Here is a 19,348-nt window from a genome sequence, read left to right as displayed (position 1 = left end):
TACTTTCAAAGGCAAAAATATGAGATCATTTGGGGTTCTAACGAGGTACAGGGAGGGTTAATCTACTTCCGAAGACCGTAAAGGTGGTCAGTCGGGTTCTAATGAGTGTTTTCTTAGGGTCATGGTACAGAGGAAGGGTCAATCTACTTTCAGAGCCAAAAATATGAGATCATTTGGGGTTCTAACGAGGTACAGGGAGGGTTAAACTACTTCCAAAGACCGTAAAGGTGGTCAGTCGGGTTCTAATGAGTGTTTTCTTAGGGTCACGGTACAGAGGAAGGGTCAATCTACTTTCAAAGGCAAAAATATGAGATCATTTGGGGTTCTAACGAGGTACAGGGAGGGTTAATCTACTTCCGAAGACCGTAAAGGTGGTCAGTCGGGTTCTAATGAGTGTTTTCTTAGGGTCATGGTACAGAGGAAGGGTTAATCTACTTTCAAAGGCAAAAATATGAGATCATTTGGGGTTCTAACGAGGTACAGGGAGGGTTAATCTACTTCCAAAGACCGTAAAGGTGGTCAGTCGGGTTCTAATGAGTGTTTTCTTAGGGTCACGGTACAGAGGAAGGGTCAAACTACCAGGAGGGTCATTGAACTACCCCTGGAAATGCCTAAAACTCCTCCGAAAGCCTTGTCATATGTGTGTCAAATATGTTGAAGGGAAGACTTTTTTTATTTCCAAAAAAGGTACAGAGGAAGGGTCGGTCATGGTACAGAGGAAGGGTCAAACTACCAGGAGGGTCATTGAACTACCCCTGGAAATGCCTAAAACTCCTCCGAAAGCCTTGTCAATTTTGTGCGTCGAATATGTTGAAGGGTCAGACTTATTTCCGAATGCCAAAAAGGAGATCGGGAGGGTTCTAATGAGTGTTCCTTTAGGTTCACGGTACGGAGGAAGGGTTACACTACCAGAAAGGTCATTGAACTACCCCTGGAAATCCCCTAAAATCCTACGAAAGCCGTGTCAAATATGAGTGAGCTCGGGCGCCGCAAAATGTTTAAGAATATGACGTTGTGATTTTCTGCTTCATGCTTCCGGAGGTTTATTTTTTCACGCTGAGAATCACAAAGAGGTGAAAAAAAAGAGTGAAAACTGTCCCTAGATATTTATGAATAGAGATAGAAATGAGAGATGAGCAAGGAATGAAGGAAAGGAAATAAGAAATGAGAAATGAGCAAGGAATGAAGGAAAGGAAATAAGAAATGAAGAAATTGACTGTGAACGAAGGAATAGGAATAAGCAATGAACTAGAAATGAAGGAATGGAAATAAAAAATAAACTAGGAATGAAGGAATGGAAATAAAAAATAAACTAGGAATGAAGGAATGGGAATAAGCAATGAAAAAACTTGACTGGGAATGAAGCAATGGGAATAAGCAATGAACTAGAAATGAAGGAATGGGAATAAGAAATGAGCCAGGAATAAAGGAATAGGAAATAGGAAACGAACTTAGAATAAAGGAATAACAGACGTGTGTGTGTGTGTGTGTGTGTGTGTGTGTGTGTGTGTGTGTGTGTGTGTGTGTGTGTGTGTGTGTGTGTGTCTATGGAACCCCTTAAAAATAGATCCACGTGTCTCCTTTGCTAATAATGAAAATCCCCCCCTCCCCCTCCCTCCCCCCCACCCACCCCCACCCCCCACCCCCCGCCTATCCCAAACCAGGAATTTCTCATATTAACAACTCAGGGTTTGGTTATATCGAGGAGCGAACTCGGCACGTGTGGAGATAGGGAGGGAGAAGAGGAGGAGGAGAGGAAATAGGAGGAGGAGGAGGAGAGGAGGAGGAGGAGGAGGAGGAGGAGGAGGAGGAGGCTTTTACAATACTGCTCTATTAATTCCTCCTCCACTTTTTTTTTTCCTCCCTTCCTTCCTTCCCTCTCCCTCCCTTTTTTCCGTCTATTCATCCAAATCACACACCCTCTCTCTCTCTCTCCCTTCCTTCATTCCGTCCTTTTCTGCTCCCTTTCCATCCTTTTCTTTATCTCCTTCCTCCGTTCAGCTCCTTTTTGTTCTCTTTTCCTTTCCCTTTCTCCCTTCATCTTTCCTTTCTTCCTCCATTTCTCTCCTTTCTCTCCTTTTCTCCCTTCCTTCACCCTCTCTCTTCCTTCCTTCCTTCCTTCCTTTCTCTCCTTTTTCTTCCACCGTTCAGCTCATTTTTATCCTTTATTCTCTCCCTTTTTCCTCCAATTCTCTCCTTTCTCTCCTTCTCTCCCTTCCTTCACCCACTTCTATCATCCTCTCTGTTCCTCCCTTCCTTCCTTTTCATTCGTTCTCTCTTTCTCTCCCTTCCTCCCTTCACCTTATCTTTCCCTTCCTACTCCCTTTCCATCCTCTCTCTCCTCTCCTCTTCCTTCACCCATCCACTCCACTCTCTCTCTCTCTCTCTCTCTCTCTCTCTCTCTCTCTCTCTCTCTCTCTCTCTCTTCGTCCTCGAGTCTGAAATGTAATTGCAAGGCGGCCAATGAAGGGCAATATACGTACATGCGTCAGGTTGATAATTCGGAAAATATGACGATATACTGAAAAGCGAATATACCCGAGCAGTGACGTGTGTGTGTGTGTGTGTGTGTGTGTGTGTGTGTGTGTGTGTGTGTGTGTGTGTTTTTAGACAGAGAAATCAATCAACTTCGACACACACACACACACACACACACACACACACACACACACACACAGAGGCAGACAGTGAGGGCTCTTAGGATAAAAGAAAAAAAAGAGTAACACAAAAAATGGAGAAAAATAATATAAAAGAAGGAAAAGAATGAGAAAGGAAAAGAAAATACATAAAAAAAGGGAGATAAATGTATAAATGAGAGAGAGAGAGAGAGAGAGAGAGAGAGAGAGAGAGAGAGATGAAAGGACGAATGAGCAGATGAAAGGACGGAGATAAAGGTACAGAGCTTCCGACCGCCAAAGGACAGAGACTGAGTGGTCGGTGTGCGGGTGCGGCGACCAGGAGGACCCACGTTCAGTCCCGCCCGCCACCACAAACAATTTTCAACCATCGTAAGTTATATTGAACGGTGAAGTTTAGTGAAGTTTAGACCTTGTGTGTGTGTGAAGGTTCGTCTTAGGTTAACAGGAAACGGTAAAGATGATAAGGAAAATGATGATAATAAGAATAGAAATAATAGAATGAGAAATAGAGATAACAGAAATAGAATAATAGAAATAGAATAAGAAATAGAAATAGAATAGAAATAGAATAAGAAAGAGATAATAGAAATAGAATTAGAAATAGAAAAAGAATAGAAATAGAATAAGAAACAGAAATAGAAATAGAATAATAGGAATAGAATAAGAAATAGAATAGAAATAGAAATATAATAAGAAATAATGATAATAAGAATATGAAAAATAAAAATGATAGGAAAAAGAGAAAAAGAAGAAAGAAAAACACGAATAAAGGGATGGATGAGAAGAAATAAGGATAAGAATATTAATAAGAAGAAAAAGAAGGAAAAAAAAGGAAGAGGGAAAAAGAAAAGTGCATGAGAAGAAGAAATAAGGATAAGAAAAATAAGAAGAAGAAGAAAAAGAAAGATAATAAAAAATAGAAGAATGAATGAGAGAAAAATAATAAGAAAAAAGAAAAAAGAAAAGAATACAGGAGAAAAAAATAAAACCACATAGGCCTAACAAAAAATGGTGCAGCGGTGGATGATTAGGCAAAGCTGAGCAAGGAAAAAAACTAAAAAAATAAAAAAATAAAAAAAAAAACATCAACGCCCTAACCCCAACAACAACAACAACAACAATAACCACCTCGTATAAAGCCACAGACCAAAAAAAATAATAACGCAACACCGCGCAACATAATGCAGGCGTGGCGGACAGCAACACACGAGCAACATACGGGCATAAATTACACAGTGTGAGAACGACATCACCAGATTATCGTGTTCAGCATCTTGCACTTCCCGACTCCTGACCAAAAACTATCGTACTCACACTTATATAACGACATTCACTTATACTTATCGATGACTGTTGATGTTTTTTTGCGATAATTTTAGGTCAGAAACAGGGAAAATGTTAAGTGTGCTGAGGTGCTGAGTAGGATTATCTGGTAACACTGGCGGGGCGGGGCGGGGCGGGGCAAGGTGGGGAAGGGGCGGCGTCTGAGCCAGGTAATATACAGCCCCGCGCACTGTCTAATTTCCAGCTGTAAAAACTAAGCCGCGTGGAGCTGTTGGTTAGGTGAGGTGAGGTTAAGTTTGCTCAGGGAATAGACATGCATAGCTGGTGAGAGAGAGAGAGAGAGAGAGAGAGAGAGAGAGAGAGAGAGAGAGTGTGTGTGTCAGCATCAACAACAACCACCACCACCACCACTATCACCACCACCACCACCACCAAGAGATTAACAATTACACCTTCCCGTCATGTCATACCACCACCAATACCACCACCACCACCTAATCCACCACCACCACCACCACAGCCATGCCATTTCCCTGCCGCCAGCACCGTCACACACACACACTAATTCTTTAAACATGGCGCCGTGGTAATCATCTGGGCGGTGGAATTGCAGCTAAGAACAAGGGCGGCGAGGCAGGAATGTTACCAACGCTAATAAACAGTCTGGCAGGATTTTTTTTTCTTTTTAATATATAATTGGTCTGTATTTAGAAGCAGCGGAGTTAAGCGGATTTACTCTCGTTTTTCTTTTTCTTTTTTTTTTCTTTTTTGTCTGGGTGTGTGTGTGGGAATCTTAAGAACTTGCCCTGTCTTTTTCTATTATTATAGTAGTAGTAGTAGTAGTAGTAGTAGCAGTAGTAGTAGTAGTAGTGGTGGTGGTGGTGGTGGTAACTGTAGTAGTGGTAGTAGTAGTAGTAGTAGTAGTAGTAGTAGTAGTAGTAGTAGTAGTAGTAGTAGTAGTAGTAGTAGTAGTAGTAGTAGTAGTAGTAGTAGTATGAGTAATAATATAAAGAATAGTTAATTATTAAATTCACAAACACGCACCATGGACCAGCAAGTCAATAGCCGTTAAATCTTGTTCGTCCGCTTCGGCCCAGTTCGAACCCCGGCTCGGAACGATTCATAAGTGGATAAACCGAAGCACCACCGCTCGGATTGTCTGCCAGTCATACCTACACCTCCTCCTTTACCCCCCCCCCCTCTCTCTCTCTCTCTGACAACCCTCTCGTCCACCTCCGAACACCCTCCCTTCATCTCCAACTCCATCTCTTCATCTCTCCACTCCGTCTCTCTACTCCCTCCTTCTCCACCTACTATATACTTCTCATCTCCCTAAATTCATCCTTTAGATTACCAGGTTGCCTCCAATGCGCAATATAAGGTATGGGAAGCAAGAGAATGGCAACACCGCCCGTTTGTTTACCCTCTGCCTCCCCCGCACCCCACGTAAGCTTACCGCCTGTTCACCTTAATCGAGTCCCATTCCCTCATGAACACAGAGAAGCGATGTATCTGCTTACCTTTAGGATGACGGTGGCTATGGGCAGCTCCTCGGGTCGTCGTTGTAAAGTGGATTAAGTGGGTTACGCGCGATTCACGGCACAAAGAACAGCGACACGCGAAGTAGCCACCCCTCATGGCGCCCTGGGGTATGCTGGGCCTCCCTCCAGCAGCCTCTTGCGCACTGACAAATGACAAACTGACAAGCTGACCAATGAAGGTGTGGTGTACCTACTCAATTATTGGTCCCACCGTGATAGAAGTTAATTTTTTATTGACTACTTGACATATATGACTTTTTATGCAGCGCGGAAGACCCGGGGCTGAACAAACCCTGGAACACTTACGACACGCAGTTCCCAGAGACAAAGTTCCCAAAAATAAGATTGATTGATTGATTGTTTATTGTTGCAAGTAAAACAACAAAGGAGAAGGGAGGACCCAAAACACGCAGTTGCCATAGCTGTAAACTTCCCCAAAGAGAGATATAAGGTTATTTTTCTGACATCTTGATAGATATGACTTTTTTTACGGCGCGAAAGACCCGGGGCTAAACAAAAACCCTGAAGAAGAGATATCTACTAACCATACTGGGCCCATTAAATAATACCTAAGCTTTACCAGTAGCCTTTTGATCTCTAAGAGGCAAAATGATGTTTAATACGACCCTTTAAGTTGATGGTACAGAAGAAGGGTCAGCCTACCACCGGGGTCATAAAAGTACCCCTGGAAATGCCCAAAACTCCTACGAACGCCTTGTCAAATACGTGTACTTGAGCCCGAAATGCTTAAAAATACTGCCCCTTTATAATTATATCTGGAACACCACTCCCTCCCCCTGTGGTTCTTACCTTGCCCAGGCACGGAGTCTTGGGTTCAGCACCAGACGGAGGGTTCCTTAAGGTGTGTTGAGCACCGGCAGCACTGTGAGGGATGCAACGAATAGAAATCATAACTAGCCATGGTTTTTATATTCTTTTATTGATAAATAACATCAGTGATAATGCCACAGGAGCTGTACTTGTGCCCAATACACAACTAGCAATACAGCAATGTCAGCTAAGGAAGCAAAATAACAATAAATAATAAAAAAATAACAATGGCAGGCCAAGTATTGTAGCCAGCGCAGTGAGTGCCAGCCTTGCAAGGCTGAGGAGAGAGCTTGGGGCGGGAGCTGGACACTCAGACAGCCCTGTGAAGTCATGGCTCACTCAGGCCTTGATCCACTCACAGCCAGAATCTTCACCCCAGCTTGGCTCCACACACAAACACACACACACACACATGATTACTCAGCTGCCGTGCCTCACCCTGAACCCTGAGACACCTGAACCTTCATGTGTGTATGTATGTGTGTGTGTCTGAGGTTACCAAGTCAACCACGAGGTGTCACAGGGCAGGTGTGGGGTACTCTAGACAGCCCTCACCAGCCAGGACACACAGGCCAGAACTTTTACTAACATGTCAGCCTCCGTGTCCTGTGTGTGAGCCTGGTCACTGCCTGGCACCCACACTGAGATGCAGCACCATGGCAGGCTTTGAACATCCAGCCCCTGGGCTTCTTATTCTGCTTCGATAATCAACAGAAAAGATTCAGCTGATAGGAAAGCTAAAAACCTTATTACAATTTTACAGCACACTTTTTACATTTTTCTTTAGGCTTCAAAGACTTTTACAATGCTTTGAGCAAGTCCTTTCACCCCAATGTCATTTTCTGCCTTGAATATCTTACTGATTTGTGAAATTCATTATTCTTTTTAGAAGTTATCATATTTTACAGCGGGGACAAATTTAGACTGTAACCATTTCACAGACCAAGACGAATGTGCTCTGTCTTCCCTCATAAAGTTTTGAGAGCATCTGTGGGTGTGGTCGTGTGTGTGAAGGCGTGTGTGCGGTCATCATAGCTGGCAGTTCGGGTCTGGCACGGAGAAGCCACGAAGGACCCTGTTGATGGTGCGCAGCAGCGGGTGCGGCTCACAGCCACACCTGTTCCTGAAGTCGTCCAGATCCAGCGCCCAGATCATGCCGCCGCCCAGGCCCATGCGCTTGACCCACTCAGACTGAAAAGGCAGGAGTGGTTAGAGATGCTGGAGGGGCTGATACCATAATGGATTTTGTACACACACACACACATTCACTCTCTCTCTCTCTCTCTCTGTCTCTCTCTGTCTCTCTCTCTCTCTCTCTCTCTCTCTCTCTCTCTCTCTCTCTCTCTCTCACCTTGAACTTAATCATGTGGACATCGTCGAAGCTGACCCACTGCTTGCCGGAGTAGGCGTAGGGTCCCATCCTGCCAGCGGGGTCCCTCACCACAGTCCAGCCACCGCCCTTGATCTTGTGGCAAATCTTGGGGGGAAAGGGAAGTCAAGCATTAGTGGTGGGGAGTCTTGTAACATTAACCCCTTGACTAGGGATTTCCTACAAGAAGACATCACCAAGCTACAGGAATGGAACAAAAAGTGGCTGCTACAATTCAATGAAGAAAAATGTAAAGTCATGCACCTTGGGAAGGGACATCCAGCATATCAATACCACATGGGAAACACTCCACTATTCACCACAGAGGCAGAGAAAGACCTGGGAGCATGTGTTACTAGGCTACCAGAGAAAGCCCAAACCGTGCCAATCGCAGCGGACGGGTTAAACGTATCAGCACTTCAGTTTGTCTGTTTGAAAAGCCTCTCATAACAGCTGTCAGGGTTACTTTTTCCTATTATCTCTCTATTACATTACTTCTTACACCTCTCTGTTGTACTATTTTACATTTTTATACATTTGTTTACTGTGTGGCTTCAACTGAACTTGGGTACCTTCTTATATTCCCATTTCTACAAGTACCATTTTAAACTCCTCTTTCCACTCACCTCGTAGTAAGCCAAGAAGCCGGCTGCCCTGGTGAACTGCCCTGCCTGGCCCTTCTGCGGCGCGTGCTGGTTCAGTCCTGTGCCGTTAGCCTTCCAGCCCAACCCGAAGGACTGGCCATAGAGCGGCATGCCCAGGATGAGCTTCTTGGGGTCAGCGCCCTTCTGCAGCCACAGATGGATGGTGGAGTTCTGCAGAGGCAACAACAGGTTAGTGATTGTGGGAGGAGAGGAAACAAAACAGAATGAAGGACGAAAGATTGAGAGAAGAAGGAAACAAATAAAAAAATAAAAAAAAGCTTTGAGGAGAGATGAGTTTCGTGGTATAATGTTTCAGTGTTGCAAGAATCTAGGTACAGGTTAATTTCTCTTTCTTTGATGAGAGATGAAGTTTTGGTATAATACTTCAGAGTTGCAAGAATCTAGGTACATGTTAATGTCTTTGGCTTTGGGGAGAGATGAGTTTCTTGGTATAATGTTTCAGTGTTGCAACAGTTTAAACCGACATCCCCTCATTCAGTTTTAACCAAAGAGCTCAGAAGGGAGAGACAGGCTAAAGAGACAGGTGGTTCATGATATTTAGTGACTATGGTAGTGTCCTCACAAACCAACATCTCACTAAATCATTCGGTACTGTAATTTTCAGGCAGTGACAGCGCCGCACCACTCACCGTGTTGAAGAGTGGCTCATCATCATCAGGGTGGGCGTACATGGGGGCGACGTGGCCGGTCTTCTTGTCCCAGTGGCCGTGGTAGTCGTAGGTCATGACGGCGATCCAGTCGAAGTATCGGTTGATGGTGGGGACGTCATAGCCTTCGGGGAGAGTGTTTCGGATGAGCCACAGCCATAAACACAGTAACAAAAGAACTATAGTCACCACCTGTTAACTTGTCCCAAAAACCCATGTGTTCCCTGGACTCGTCACTGACTGACTGAGTTTTCTTGTTTCATTTGATAGAAAAACTGGTTAACAATAGAGAGAGTTTACACTGTGAGCTGAGTCGGTGACACTTAGCAGAGTAACCCTTCATTTCACCTGCAAAAAAATATAAGTACGAATATTGACAGATAAAAAAAGTGTAAGGACGGATGAGATGAAGGAAATGAAAAGGAGACAAAATTAGACAAGAAGTGAAAAGTATATAAAAGGGAAGATGTAACGATGTTGAGAAAAAGAATAAAATGAAACTGAACACACAAATACAAATAGTGACAGATGAGGAAAGTGAAAGGATGGATAAGATGAAAGATATTAAAGCGAGACAAAATTAGACAAGAAGTGAAAAGTAAATAAAAGGGAGGATGTAAGGATGTTGAGAAAGAGGAGAAAATGAGACTGAACACACAAATACAAATAGTGACAGATGAGGAAAGTGAAAGGATGGATGAGATGAAGGAAATGAAAAGGAGACAAAATTAGACAAGAAGAACAGAAAGCTAACAGAGGGAGGGTGTAAGGATGTGGAGGAGGAGAAAATATGACCACTTTATCCTCACCTGCTTCGATAACCTTGTAGCTTGGAGACACAGCAGCTGAGAGCAGGAGACCATGAGGCCTAAAGGCATCATGCAGCTCCTTCACCCACGCCGCGAAGCCCTGTTTGTCGGAGGCCGGGCCCTTCTTGCAGTCAACCTGAAGGGACGGAGGAACTCACTGAATACAAAATGTCCCTAAAATATATATGAGGTCAGTACACAGCCTTAGTATGGAAGGTGCATGTTCTAATTCAGAGCTTCAGTTTTTCCTATACTCTATAATGATTAACTTTCATTAGGATGGATTATTACAACCCACAATATACAACCCTATTACAGACTATAAGAATCTTGCCTTTAACAACCCACACTTTTAACCCTGTGACTGTGGATTTCCTACAAGAAGACATCACCATGTTACAGGAATGGAACAAAACGTGGCTGCTACAATTCAGTGAAGAAAAATGTAGTCCTGCACCTTGGGAGGGGATATCCAGCACACCGATACCACATGGGAAACACTCCACTATCCACCACAGAGGCAGAGAGAGACCCAGGAGTGTATGTTACCAGACTACCAGTGAAGGCCAAATCCGTGCCATTTGCAGCAGATGGGTTAAGGAATCACTGCCCTTACAACCCACAATATACAACCCTATTACATACTATAAGAATCTTGCCTTTAACAACCCACACTTTTAACAGCCCTTACACACTATAAGAAGCTTGCCCCTAACAACCCACACTATAACCTTCACTCTAATCTACCATCTCCTCACCTGCCAGCACACAGGATACTCCCAGTCCAGGTCAAGGCCGTCAAAGTTGTGTTTCTGTATGAATTCTATGACGTGGGCGATGAACTTGGCTCGGGCGGCGGGGCTGTTCACGAGGCGGCTGTATTTGTCCCCAAGCGAGTCGTTCCAGCCCCCGATAGCCAGCGTGACCTTGATGCCGCGGGACTTCCAGGCGGTGACCTTCGCGTAGAACTCTGCCGAGGCGGGAAGGAAAGCAAGGTTGGTCACTCTTCTTATATGTTACCTTCTCCTCCTCCTCCTCCTCCTCTTCATCATCATCATCATACTGTCTCTTCTATATGTACAGAGACAAACTAAACATCAATATCAAGAATACTATAAGAGAGAGAACATGTAGAATTCAGTACCATCCTCCTCCTCCTCCTCCTCCTCCTCTTCCTCCTCCTCCTCATTATCTTACTGCCTCTTCCTTACGTACAGAGACAAACTCAACATCAAACACACATTCCCACAGCCTCCACCAGCCACTCACTGTTGTCGTAGTCTGCCCAGGTGTCATGAGGCTTGATAAGTAGTGATGTGCCGTCCAGAACAGCAAATCCATACACAATGTGGGTGCAGAGGTCAGGGTCAATGTCCTCGGGCCTGTACTTGCCGGCGCCCTGACGATACCACGCCCAGTTGGTGAAGTAGCAGACCACCTGAGGACGAACAGGTGGTGGTGTGAGTTTCCTGGGTGAGGGTTGTAATTCACCACAGCCTGATCACGTGTTGGACTCATAATCACCAGCAGGTACCCTCCCAACATGAACAAGAGCTCTTTATCGTCGATCTACGGGTGACGCTTTACTTGCGGGTGAAGGAAAAGTGGATTAGAGGGAAGTGAAAATGAGACACAAGAGGAAGTAATGGAAAAAAGTGTGACAAAGCAACAGGATATAGAGAGATAGAGAGGTTAAGAGGATGAAACAACACAAGAGAGGATGAAAAAAAATGTGAAAAAAGATAACAAGACATTTTACTTGTGAGTGAAAGAAAAGGAGTAGATTAAAAAGCCTTTTTTTTCTTTTTTACACCAAAGGAAACGGCTCAAGGCCAACAAAAAGAGTGTAGAAAAAAATGCCCACTACTCACCGCTCCTATAATAGACAAAAGTAAGGAGAGGCCGAAAGAGACGTCAATTTCAGGTGTGGTAAGATGGATGTGTGAGGTCAAAGATGAAGCATGAGGTCAGGGATGGAAGGATAACATGAGGTCAAGGTAAAAGTAATCATCACAGTGTCCGAGACAGCGTCCACACCCACCTTGTAGCCGGTGTCTGTCGTGGTGGTGGAGGTGCTGCCGGGGGGGCGGACATCAGGCGCCCTGGAGGTCTGCACCATGGGGACCTGGGGGGCTGTGGTGGGGCGTGTGGTGTAGCTGGGGCGTGTGGTGTAGCGCGTGGTGGGGCGTGTGGTGTAGCGCGTGGTGGGCTGGGTGGGGTAGGAGGTGGCGGGCTGGGTGACTGGGGCGCCGCCTGACCCTGCCGTGCACTTGACTCTGGCTGCCCAGTCACAGATTTTCTGAATGGGAGAAAAGAAATTCAGTTATAATTTGGCAACAGGACGCCACCACATGCTGGGCACCTCATCAATAAAGAAGGACAACAGCAGTGGTGTGTGCATCACAAAAATATCCCGGTGCAAACGGTGCCATGCCCACCTTGGAGTCGTCCCACTGCAGGCCGTGGGCGCAGGTCTCCTGCATCTCGATGCCGTGGACGCAGCGGTAATACTTCGTGCAGTCCCTCGGGTCTGCCCGGTATACACCCTCCTGACACTTGCCACCCGGGCTGACGTTCACCACTGGTCTCTGCGTGGGGACTGTTGCCACAGCGGTGGTCTGCTGCTGCCATGGGGCAGGGGTTGCCGCTGTGCTGCTGGGCTGCCATGGGGCGGGGGTTGCTGCTGTGCTGCTGTGCTGCCACGGGGCAGGGGTTGCCGCTGTGCTGCTGGGCTGCCACCAGGGCGTGGAGGACACCGCGGCAGGAGGCTTCCACCAGGTCACCGGGGCGTGGGTGGTGCTGGGTATGACAACCGGCGGTGGAGGTCCTGCAGAGCAACACAAAGGTTAGCTACAGAGGCTCCAACACAGCCTGCACCCACACCATCAAAGGGAAGAAGAGGCAGAAAAATAATAGTGGCAAACGGTGGTATTCTGTTAATCCATCAGTGGCATATCTTGGGTTGCTCCTTCTAAGAACTCTCCTGAAGGGGGTGACTACGATGGGGAAGTCTTCATTAAGGCCAATAATATAAAACTTGCTCCCTTCGCCCTTTCCAGTCCTCCATTTCCCACATACTATTCTGCTCTGTCATCCTACTCTACAATGGCATAGTTCTCAAAGCCATTCCCTCTCCCTCTCCATTACCCTATTCCTCATATGCTCCTCTACTCTGTCCTCCTGCTCTACATGTGGCACAGTCCTCAGACCCTTCCCCGTCCTGGACCATCAACCAATCTTCACTGCCCTTCATTACAGGTCCAGGCAGACACAAAGATGATTCACTCACCTCCCGCATCCTCAAGTCGTGGACATCCTGGGTCTGCCATGGGATAGTTACGGAGGACCCTGTTGATGGTGCGCAGCAGAGGATGCGTCTCACAGCCACACCTGTTCCTAAAGTCGTCCAGATCCAGCGCCCAGATCATGCCGCCGCCCAGGCCCATCTGCTTGATCCACTCAGACTGAAAGGCAAGAGAGATTATAGGCTTTGATGGGGCTGGTGTGAAGGCAGAGGTTAGGCGCAGAAGACATGCATGTGCTTAGGGTCTGGGTTTTTGCGTTCTCTTGGATTTACCCTTTGCAAATTTAAACTGGATTGCTGTTTTATACTCTCTCTCTCTCTCTCTCTCTCTCTCTCTCTCTCTCTCTCTCTCTCTCTCTCTCTCTCTCTCTTACACACACACACACACACACACACACACTAAGAAAAGTAAGAAACACCAGCAACACACGAGGACACAGTAAAAAATTGAGAAAAGGAAGATGCTTGAGAGACATAAAAAAATATAGCTTCCCGCAGAGAAACATAGAAGTTTGGAACAGACTAAGTGAGGATGTAGTATCGGCAAAGAGTGTGCACAACTTAAGGGAAAAACTGGACAAATACAGATATGGAGACGGGATCACACGAGCATAAGAAACTAGGTAAATACGCACACAAGCACACACACACATACACACAAGAAATGCCGTTTTCCACACATACTAAACAGTGAAACAGCCTGGACGAAGAAACTGTCGAATATAAAAACTTAAATGAATCTAATGCTATATTTGACCCACTGAGACACGATCCCACTCACATATCTTGAATCCTGTATATCACAACCAGAGAAACACAGCTAAGTTAACACACACACCTTGTATCGGATTGTCTCCACGTCATCGAAGCCCACCCACTGGTTACCACTGTAGGCGTAGGGACCCATCGTCTTGAGGGGGTCGCGCACCACCGTCCACTGGCTGGTCCGGATCTTGTAGCAAATCTGGGGAGGAATATTCATTGAGTCAGAGAGTATACAGTTATAAAGACTTCAAGAATGGTGCATTAATTTAAATGTGTGACTCTCCTCCTCCTCCTCCTCCTCCTCCTCCTTCTCCTAGTGCTACTTCTTCTGAAGCTGTAAGGAAAAGGGAAAACTATAAGAAAAAGGGACTAACTGTAAGGAAAGGAGACAAACCGTAAGGAAAAGAGGTAATGAAAAGGACAAACTATAAGGAAAAGAGACAAACTGTAAGGAAAAGGGACAAACTGTAAGGAAAAACTATAAGAAAAAGGGACAGACTGCAAGGAAAGGAGACAAGCCATAAGGAAAAGGACAAACTATAAGGAAAAGAGACAAACTGTAAGGAAAAGGGACAAACTGTAAGGAAAAACTATAAGAAAAAGGGACAAACTGCAAGAAAATAAACGACCCGCACCTCATAGTAAGCCAAGAATCCCCGAGCCCTGGTGTAGCGGCCGGCCTCTCCGCCTCCCATGGACTTCTGGTTGAGGCCGTGGGCGGTGGGCGAGGACAGGGTGAAGGACTGGCCGTACATTGGCATGCCCATCACCAGCTTGTGTCTGTCGGCGCCCTTGTCGATCCAGTAGTTGATGGTGAAGTTCTGTGAGGGAGAGACGATATCACACATTATTTCAGTATTTCATCACCCTCATAAAATAATTTCCCGAGTCATTTTTCATAGATTTCCAGGTTTTTGTCTGCATCAGTCTTTCAACATGTGACGTCCATTTTTGCATAGTCATTCAGGGTTTGAGTGTTCTAGAATTGGCCTTTTCATTTCTCCCTAAATCTTAAGCCAAATGAGATAATGACTGTTTTTTCTGATTTCCTAAAAAGTAGAAAATATTGACTTAGGAGGTTTGTTTACGAAGGTGATGAGTTTTGGTATAGTGGCAGCATTTCCTATTATCATTTTTTATCTTCGCACCAAAAATCAAACCTCATGTCTCTGTCAATCCAGTAGTTAATCATGAAGTTCTCTGAGGAGGATATGATTTCACACATTATTTCAATATTTTGGGTATTGTGGCAAAATCCGTGCCAATCGCAGCGGATGGGTTAAGTCCTTCCCGGCAGGATCAATCGACTTGTCCCAGTCATGAGTATATAAATCAACACCTAACCTAACCAAACCTAGACCTGACCTAACCTAACCTAGAACTAACCTATACCTAACATAATCTCACCTAACATAACCTCACGTACCCTAGACCTAACCTAACCTAACCTAACCTAACAGGGATCAGAGTCTTTACCGTGTTGAAGGCTGGGTTGTCGTCATCAGGGTGGCCGTACATGGGGGCGACATGGCCGGTCTTCTTGTCCCACTGGCCGTGATAATCGTAGGTCATGACGGCGATCCAGTCAAGGTACTGGCTCAGAACGGGGACATCGTAGCCTGAGGGAAAGAGACATTAGCAAAGAAATTATGCTGGGAATGGTGAGGCTGATACTGCTATGATATCCAGGCCCCATTGCACAGGGAACTGGGACATCATAGCCATTGTAACCTATGGGAAAACGATGACAATTTAGCAAAGACAACAGTGGGAACGGCAAGGTGGACGGGACATTGTAGCTTAGAGGAAAACGATGACATTTTACCAAAGACTAGACTGGGATTGGTAAGGTGGACGGGACATTGCAGCTTAGAGGAAAACGATGACAATTTAGCAAAGACAACAGTGGGATTGGTAAGGTGGATGGGACATTGTAGCTTAGAGGAAAACGATGACAGTTAGTACAGAGGCAACAGTAAGAATTAAGAGGTTGATACTGATTTTTTTCATTTATATTTGCAGGACCAAGAACTGGGTCATCACAGCCTAAAGAAGAAACTCCTCCTGCCTTACCCATGTCGATGACCTTGTTGCTCGGGGACACGGCAGCCGAGAGGAGGAGTCCGAGAGGCTGGAACGCTGCCTTGAGCTCCCTCACCCACGCGGAGAACCCAGCTTTGTCGGAGGCGGGACCCTTCTTGCAGTCAACCTGGGGAAAGGAGTGTGTGTGTGGCTGAGCATTCACCTTTCCGACACTCACTAACCAGTCATCAAAGCCTATTTTCTTCATCATAAATATATGTTTCCTGTTACTGCTGCAGATGTCGCCTCACATGTGCAGTTGTATTGTTGGAAAATAGTTAATAAGGTGCATAAGTTTGTTTTCTTTCTCTCTGCTTGGTGGATGTATTCTGATTTAACTCCTTGACTGCGGATTTCCTACAAGAAGACATCACCAAGCTACAGAAGGGAAGCAAAAAGTGGCTGCTACAACTCAATGAAGAAAAATGTAGTCATGTGCCTTGGGAGGGGCAATCCAGCATACCAACACCACATGGGAAACACTCCACTATCCACCACAGAGGCAGAGAAAGACCTGGGAGTGTATGTTACCAGGCTACCAGTGAAGGCCAAATCCATGCCAATCGCAGCAGAGCGGGTAATTAGGCACATAGATTTGTATTCTTTCTCCCTGCTTGGTGGATGTATTCCAACTTGAAGTTCTCTCACATATAAGTTGAGTTTCTTACCTGCCAGCACACCGGGTATTCCCAATCCAGGTCGAGGCCATCAAAGTTGTGCTTCTGGATAAACTGAATCACGTGGTCGATGAACTTCTTCCGAGCGGCCGGGCTGTTGACGAGCCGGCTGTACTTCCCGCCGAGAGAGTCGTTCCAGCCACCGATGGCCACAAGCACCTTCACCCCCTTGGCCCTCAGGTTGGTCACCTTCTCGTAGAACTCTGTCAAGGGCGGAGATGAGGAAAGTGAGTGACCGAACTGAAACATCCAACTCTTACATGGCACTAAATATAATAAAGATAATACAGGAATTTTCATAGAACACCAACATTTAACAAGACTTTTGTAGGACTTGTGGGCATTTCCATGGGTAGTTTTATGAGCCTGGCAGTAATTGGACAGTTTCCTCACCATAAACATAAAGAAACATACATTTAACAAGACTTTTGTAGGACTTGTGGGCATTTCCATGGATATTTTACGAGCCTGGCAGTAATTGGACAAAGTTTCCGTGCCATAAACATAAAGAAACACATTGAACAAGACTTTCGCAGGACTTGTGGGCATTTTCATGGGTAGATTTACGAGCCTGGCAGTAATTGGACAAAGTTTCCGTACCATAAACATAAAGAAACACATTTAACAAGACTCTTGCTTGACTTGTGGGCATTTCCATGGGTAGTTTTACGAGCCTGGCAGAAATTCAACAAAGTTTCCACACCACAGACGTTAAGAAACACTCCTGAGAATGCATTTAACCTCCTTGTCGGTCTTTAGAAATTGATGATATAAGAAAAGGAAGCGTCTAAGAATTACCGACGTACATTGCAATTCCTGTTGTATCGATTTTTTCTTCTTCTTCTTCTTATTATTATTATTTATTTATTTTTTTTTTTTTACAGCAAGGGAGAAAGCTCAAAGGTACGCAATAAAAAGAACAAAAAAAGCCTGCCAGACAAGACTTACTGTTGTCGAAATCCGCCCAGGTGTCGTGAGGCTTGATGAGCAGGTTGTTGTTGTTGAGCACCGCAAAGCCGTACACAATGTGGGTGCAGAGGCTCGCGTCGATGTCTTCTGGTACGTACTTCCCCTCGCCCTGCCGGTACCACGCCCAGTTGGTGAAGTAGCAGACGACCTTGAAGCCATCTGAGGTGAAGGGGGACAGATTAGCCTCAAGTTAAAAGGTCGTGCCGAAAAACAACTGGAAAAACAACAAGAAAAAGGGTTGTCATTCCTTTGTATCAGTCCCACTTATCTACTATACTGAACTGCACAGCTTGAGGCAACGAAACTCTAACTGTAATGGCTTTTGTGAACTATCAACCCCTTGACTGTGGATTCCCTACAAGAAGACATCACCAAGCTACAGGGATGGAACAAAAAGTGTCTGCTACAATTCAATGAAGAAAAATGTAAAGTCCTGCACCTTGGGAGGGGATACCCGGCACACCAACACCACATGGGAAACAGTTCACTATCCACCACAGAGGCAGAGAAAGACCTGGGACTATATGTTACCAGGCTACCAGCGAAGGCCAAATCCGTGCCAATTGCAGCGGGCAGGTTAAGCTAAGATGTATTCCCTCTATTTCTGGTCGATGAATTCTCCTTATAATTGACTTGCGCCTGTAATGTGACCCCGACCCTGCCTGCTTATTAATGCACAAACTATTCTTCAAGGCATAAAACAAGATCTATTACATGCTTATACTTTCCTGCTATTTACAAGTTTTACAAATAACTTGAAAGAGAGGGAGGTCATATCATGCATGGAACTAATCACATAAGGACAACTGAAGCAACGGAGTGGAAACCCTGGAACTGTCTGAATAGAGTGGCCAAACACAGGGCCAGGCACTGTGACTGAACTGTATGAATAGAGTGGCCAAACACAGGGCCAGGCACTGTGACTGAACTGTATGAATAGAGTGGCCAAACACAGGGCCAGGCACTGTGACTGAACTGTATGAATAGAGTGGCCAAACACAGGGCCAGGCACTGTGACTGAACTGTATGAATAGAGTGGCCAAACACAGGGCCAGGCATTGTGACTGAACTGTATGAATAGAGTGGCCAAACACAGGGCCAGGCACTGTGACTGAACTGTATGAATAGAGTGGCCAAACACAGGGCCAGGCATTGTGACTGAACTGTATGAATAGAGTGGCCAAACACAGGGCCAGGCACTGTGACTGAACTGTATGAATAGAGTGGTCAAACACAGGGCCAGGCACTGTGACTGAACTGTATGAATAGAGTGGCCAAACACAGGGCCAGGCACTGTGACTGAACTGTATGAATAGAGTGGTCAAACACAGGGCCAGGCACTGTGACTGAACTGTATGAATAGAGTGGCCAAACACAGGGCCAGGCACTGTGACTGAACTGTATGAATAGAGTGGCCAAACACAGGGCCAGGCACTGTGACTGAACTGTATGAATAGAGTGGTCAAACACAGGGCCAGGCACTGTGACTGAACTGTATGAATAGAGTGGTCAAACACAGGGCCAGGCACTGTGACTGAACTGTATGAATAGAGTGGCCAAACACAGGGCCAGGCATTGTGACTGAACTGTATGAATAGAGTGGCCAAACACAGGGCCAGGCACTGTGACTGAACTGTATGAATAGAGTGGTCAAACACAGGGCCAGGCACTGTGACTGAACTGTATGAATAGAGTGGCCAAACACAGGGCCAGGCACTGTGACTGAACTGTATGAATAGAGTGGTCAAACACAGGGCCAGGCACTG

The 19,348-nt window shown here is 45.6% G+C and overlaps 1 protein-coding gene across 4 annotated transcripts in view; it reads right to left on the bottom strand.

The window, feature by feature from the left end:
• Positions 1–6,385: 6,385 nt before the first annotated feature.
• Positions 6,386–19,348, bottom strand: part of LOC126996226 (probable chitinase 10) — a 109,241-nt gene continuing 96,278 nt past the window's right edge. For all 4 annotated transcript variants that reach the window (XM_050856568.1, XM_050856571.1, XM_050856570.1 and 1 more), the window contains 16 exons: positions 17,562–17,741; positions 16,605–16,816; positions 15,928–16,063; positions 15,331–15,473; positions 14,490–14,675; positions 13,928–14,053; positions 13,075–13,249; positions 12,224–12,612; positions 11,827–12,084; positions 11,055–11,223; positions 10,544–10,755; positions 9,786–9,921; positions 8,959–9,101; positions 8,291–8,479; positions 7,647–7,772; positions 6,386–7,486 (listed from right to left, as the gene is read on the bottom strand). In XM_050856568.1, coding sequence (XP_050712525.1) covers positions 7,325–7,486; positions 7,647–7,772; positions 8,291–8,479; positions 8,959–9,101; positions 9,786–9,921; positions 10,544–10,755; positions 11,055–11,223; positions 11,827–12,084; positions 12,224–12,612; positions 13,075–13,249; positions 13,928–14,053; positions 14,490–14,675; positions 15,331–15,473; positions 15,928–16,063; positions 16,605–16,816; positions 17,562–17,741 — 2,942 coding nt within the window. In that variant the 3' untranslated portion in view covers positions 6,386–7,324. The remainder of the gene's footprint in view (positions 7,487–7,646; positions 7,773–8,290; positions 8,480–8,958; positions 9,102–9,785; positions 9,922–10,543; positions 10,756–11,054; positions 11,224–11,826; positions 12,085–12,223; positions 12,613–13,074; positions 13,250–13,927; positions 14,054–14,489; positions 14,676–15,330; positions 15,474–15,927; positions 16,064–16,604; positions 16,817–17,561; positions 17,742–19,348) is intronic.

Source organism: Eriocheir sinensis, chromosome 9 (assembly GCF_024679095.1).
Source record: "Eriocheir sinensis breed Jianghai 21 chromosome 9, ASM2467909v1, whole genome shotgun sequence".
Lineage (NCBI taxonomy): Eukaryota > Metazoa > Arthropoda > Malacostraca > Decapoda > Varunidae > Eriocheir > Eriocheir sinensis.
Note: the sequence above shows the minus strand (reverse complement) of the source record. Positions and strands in the feature narration are given on the sequence as shown.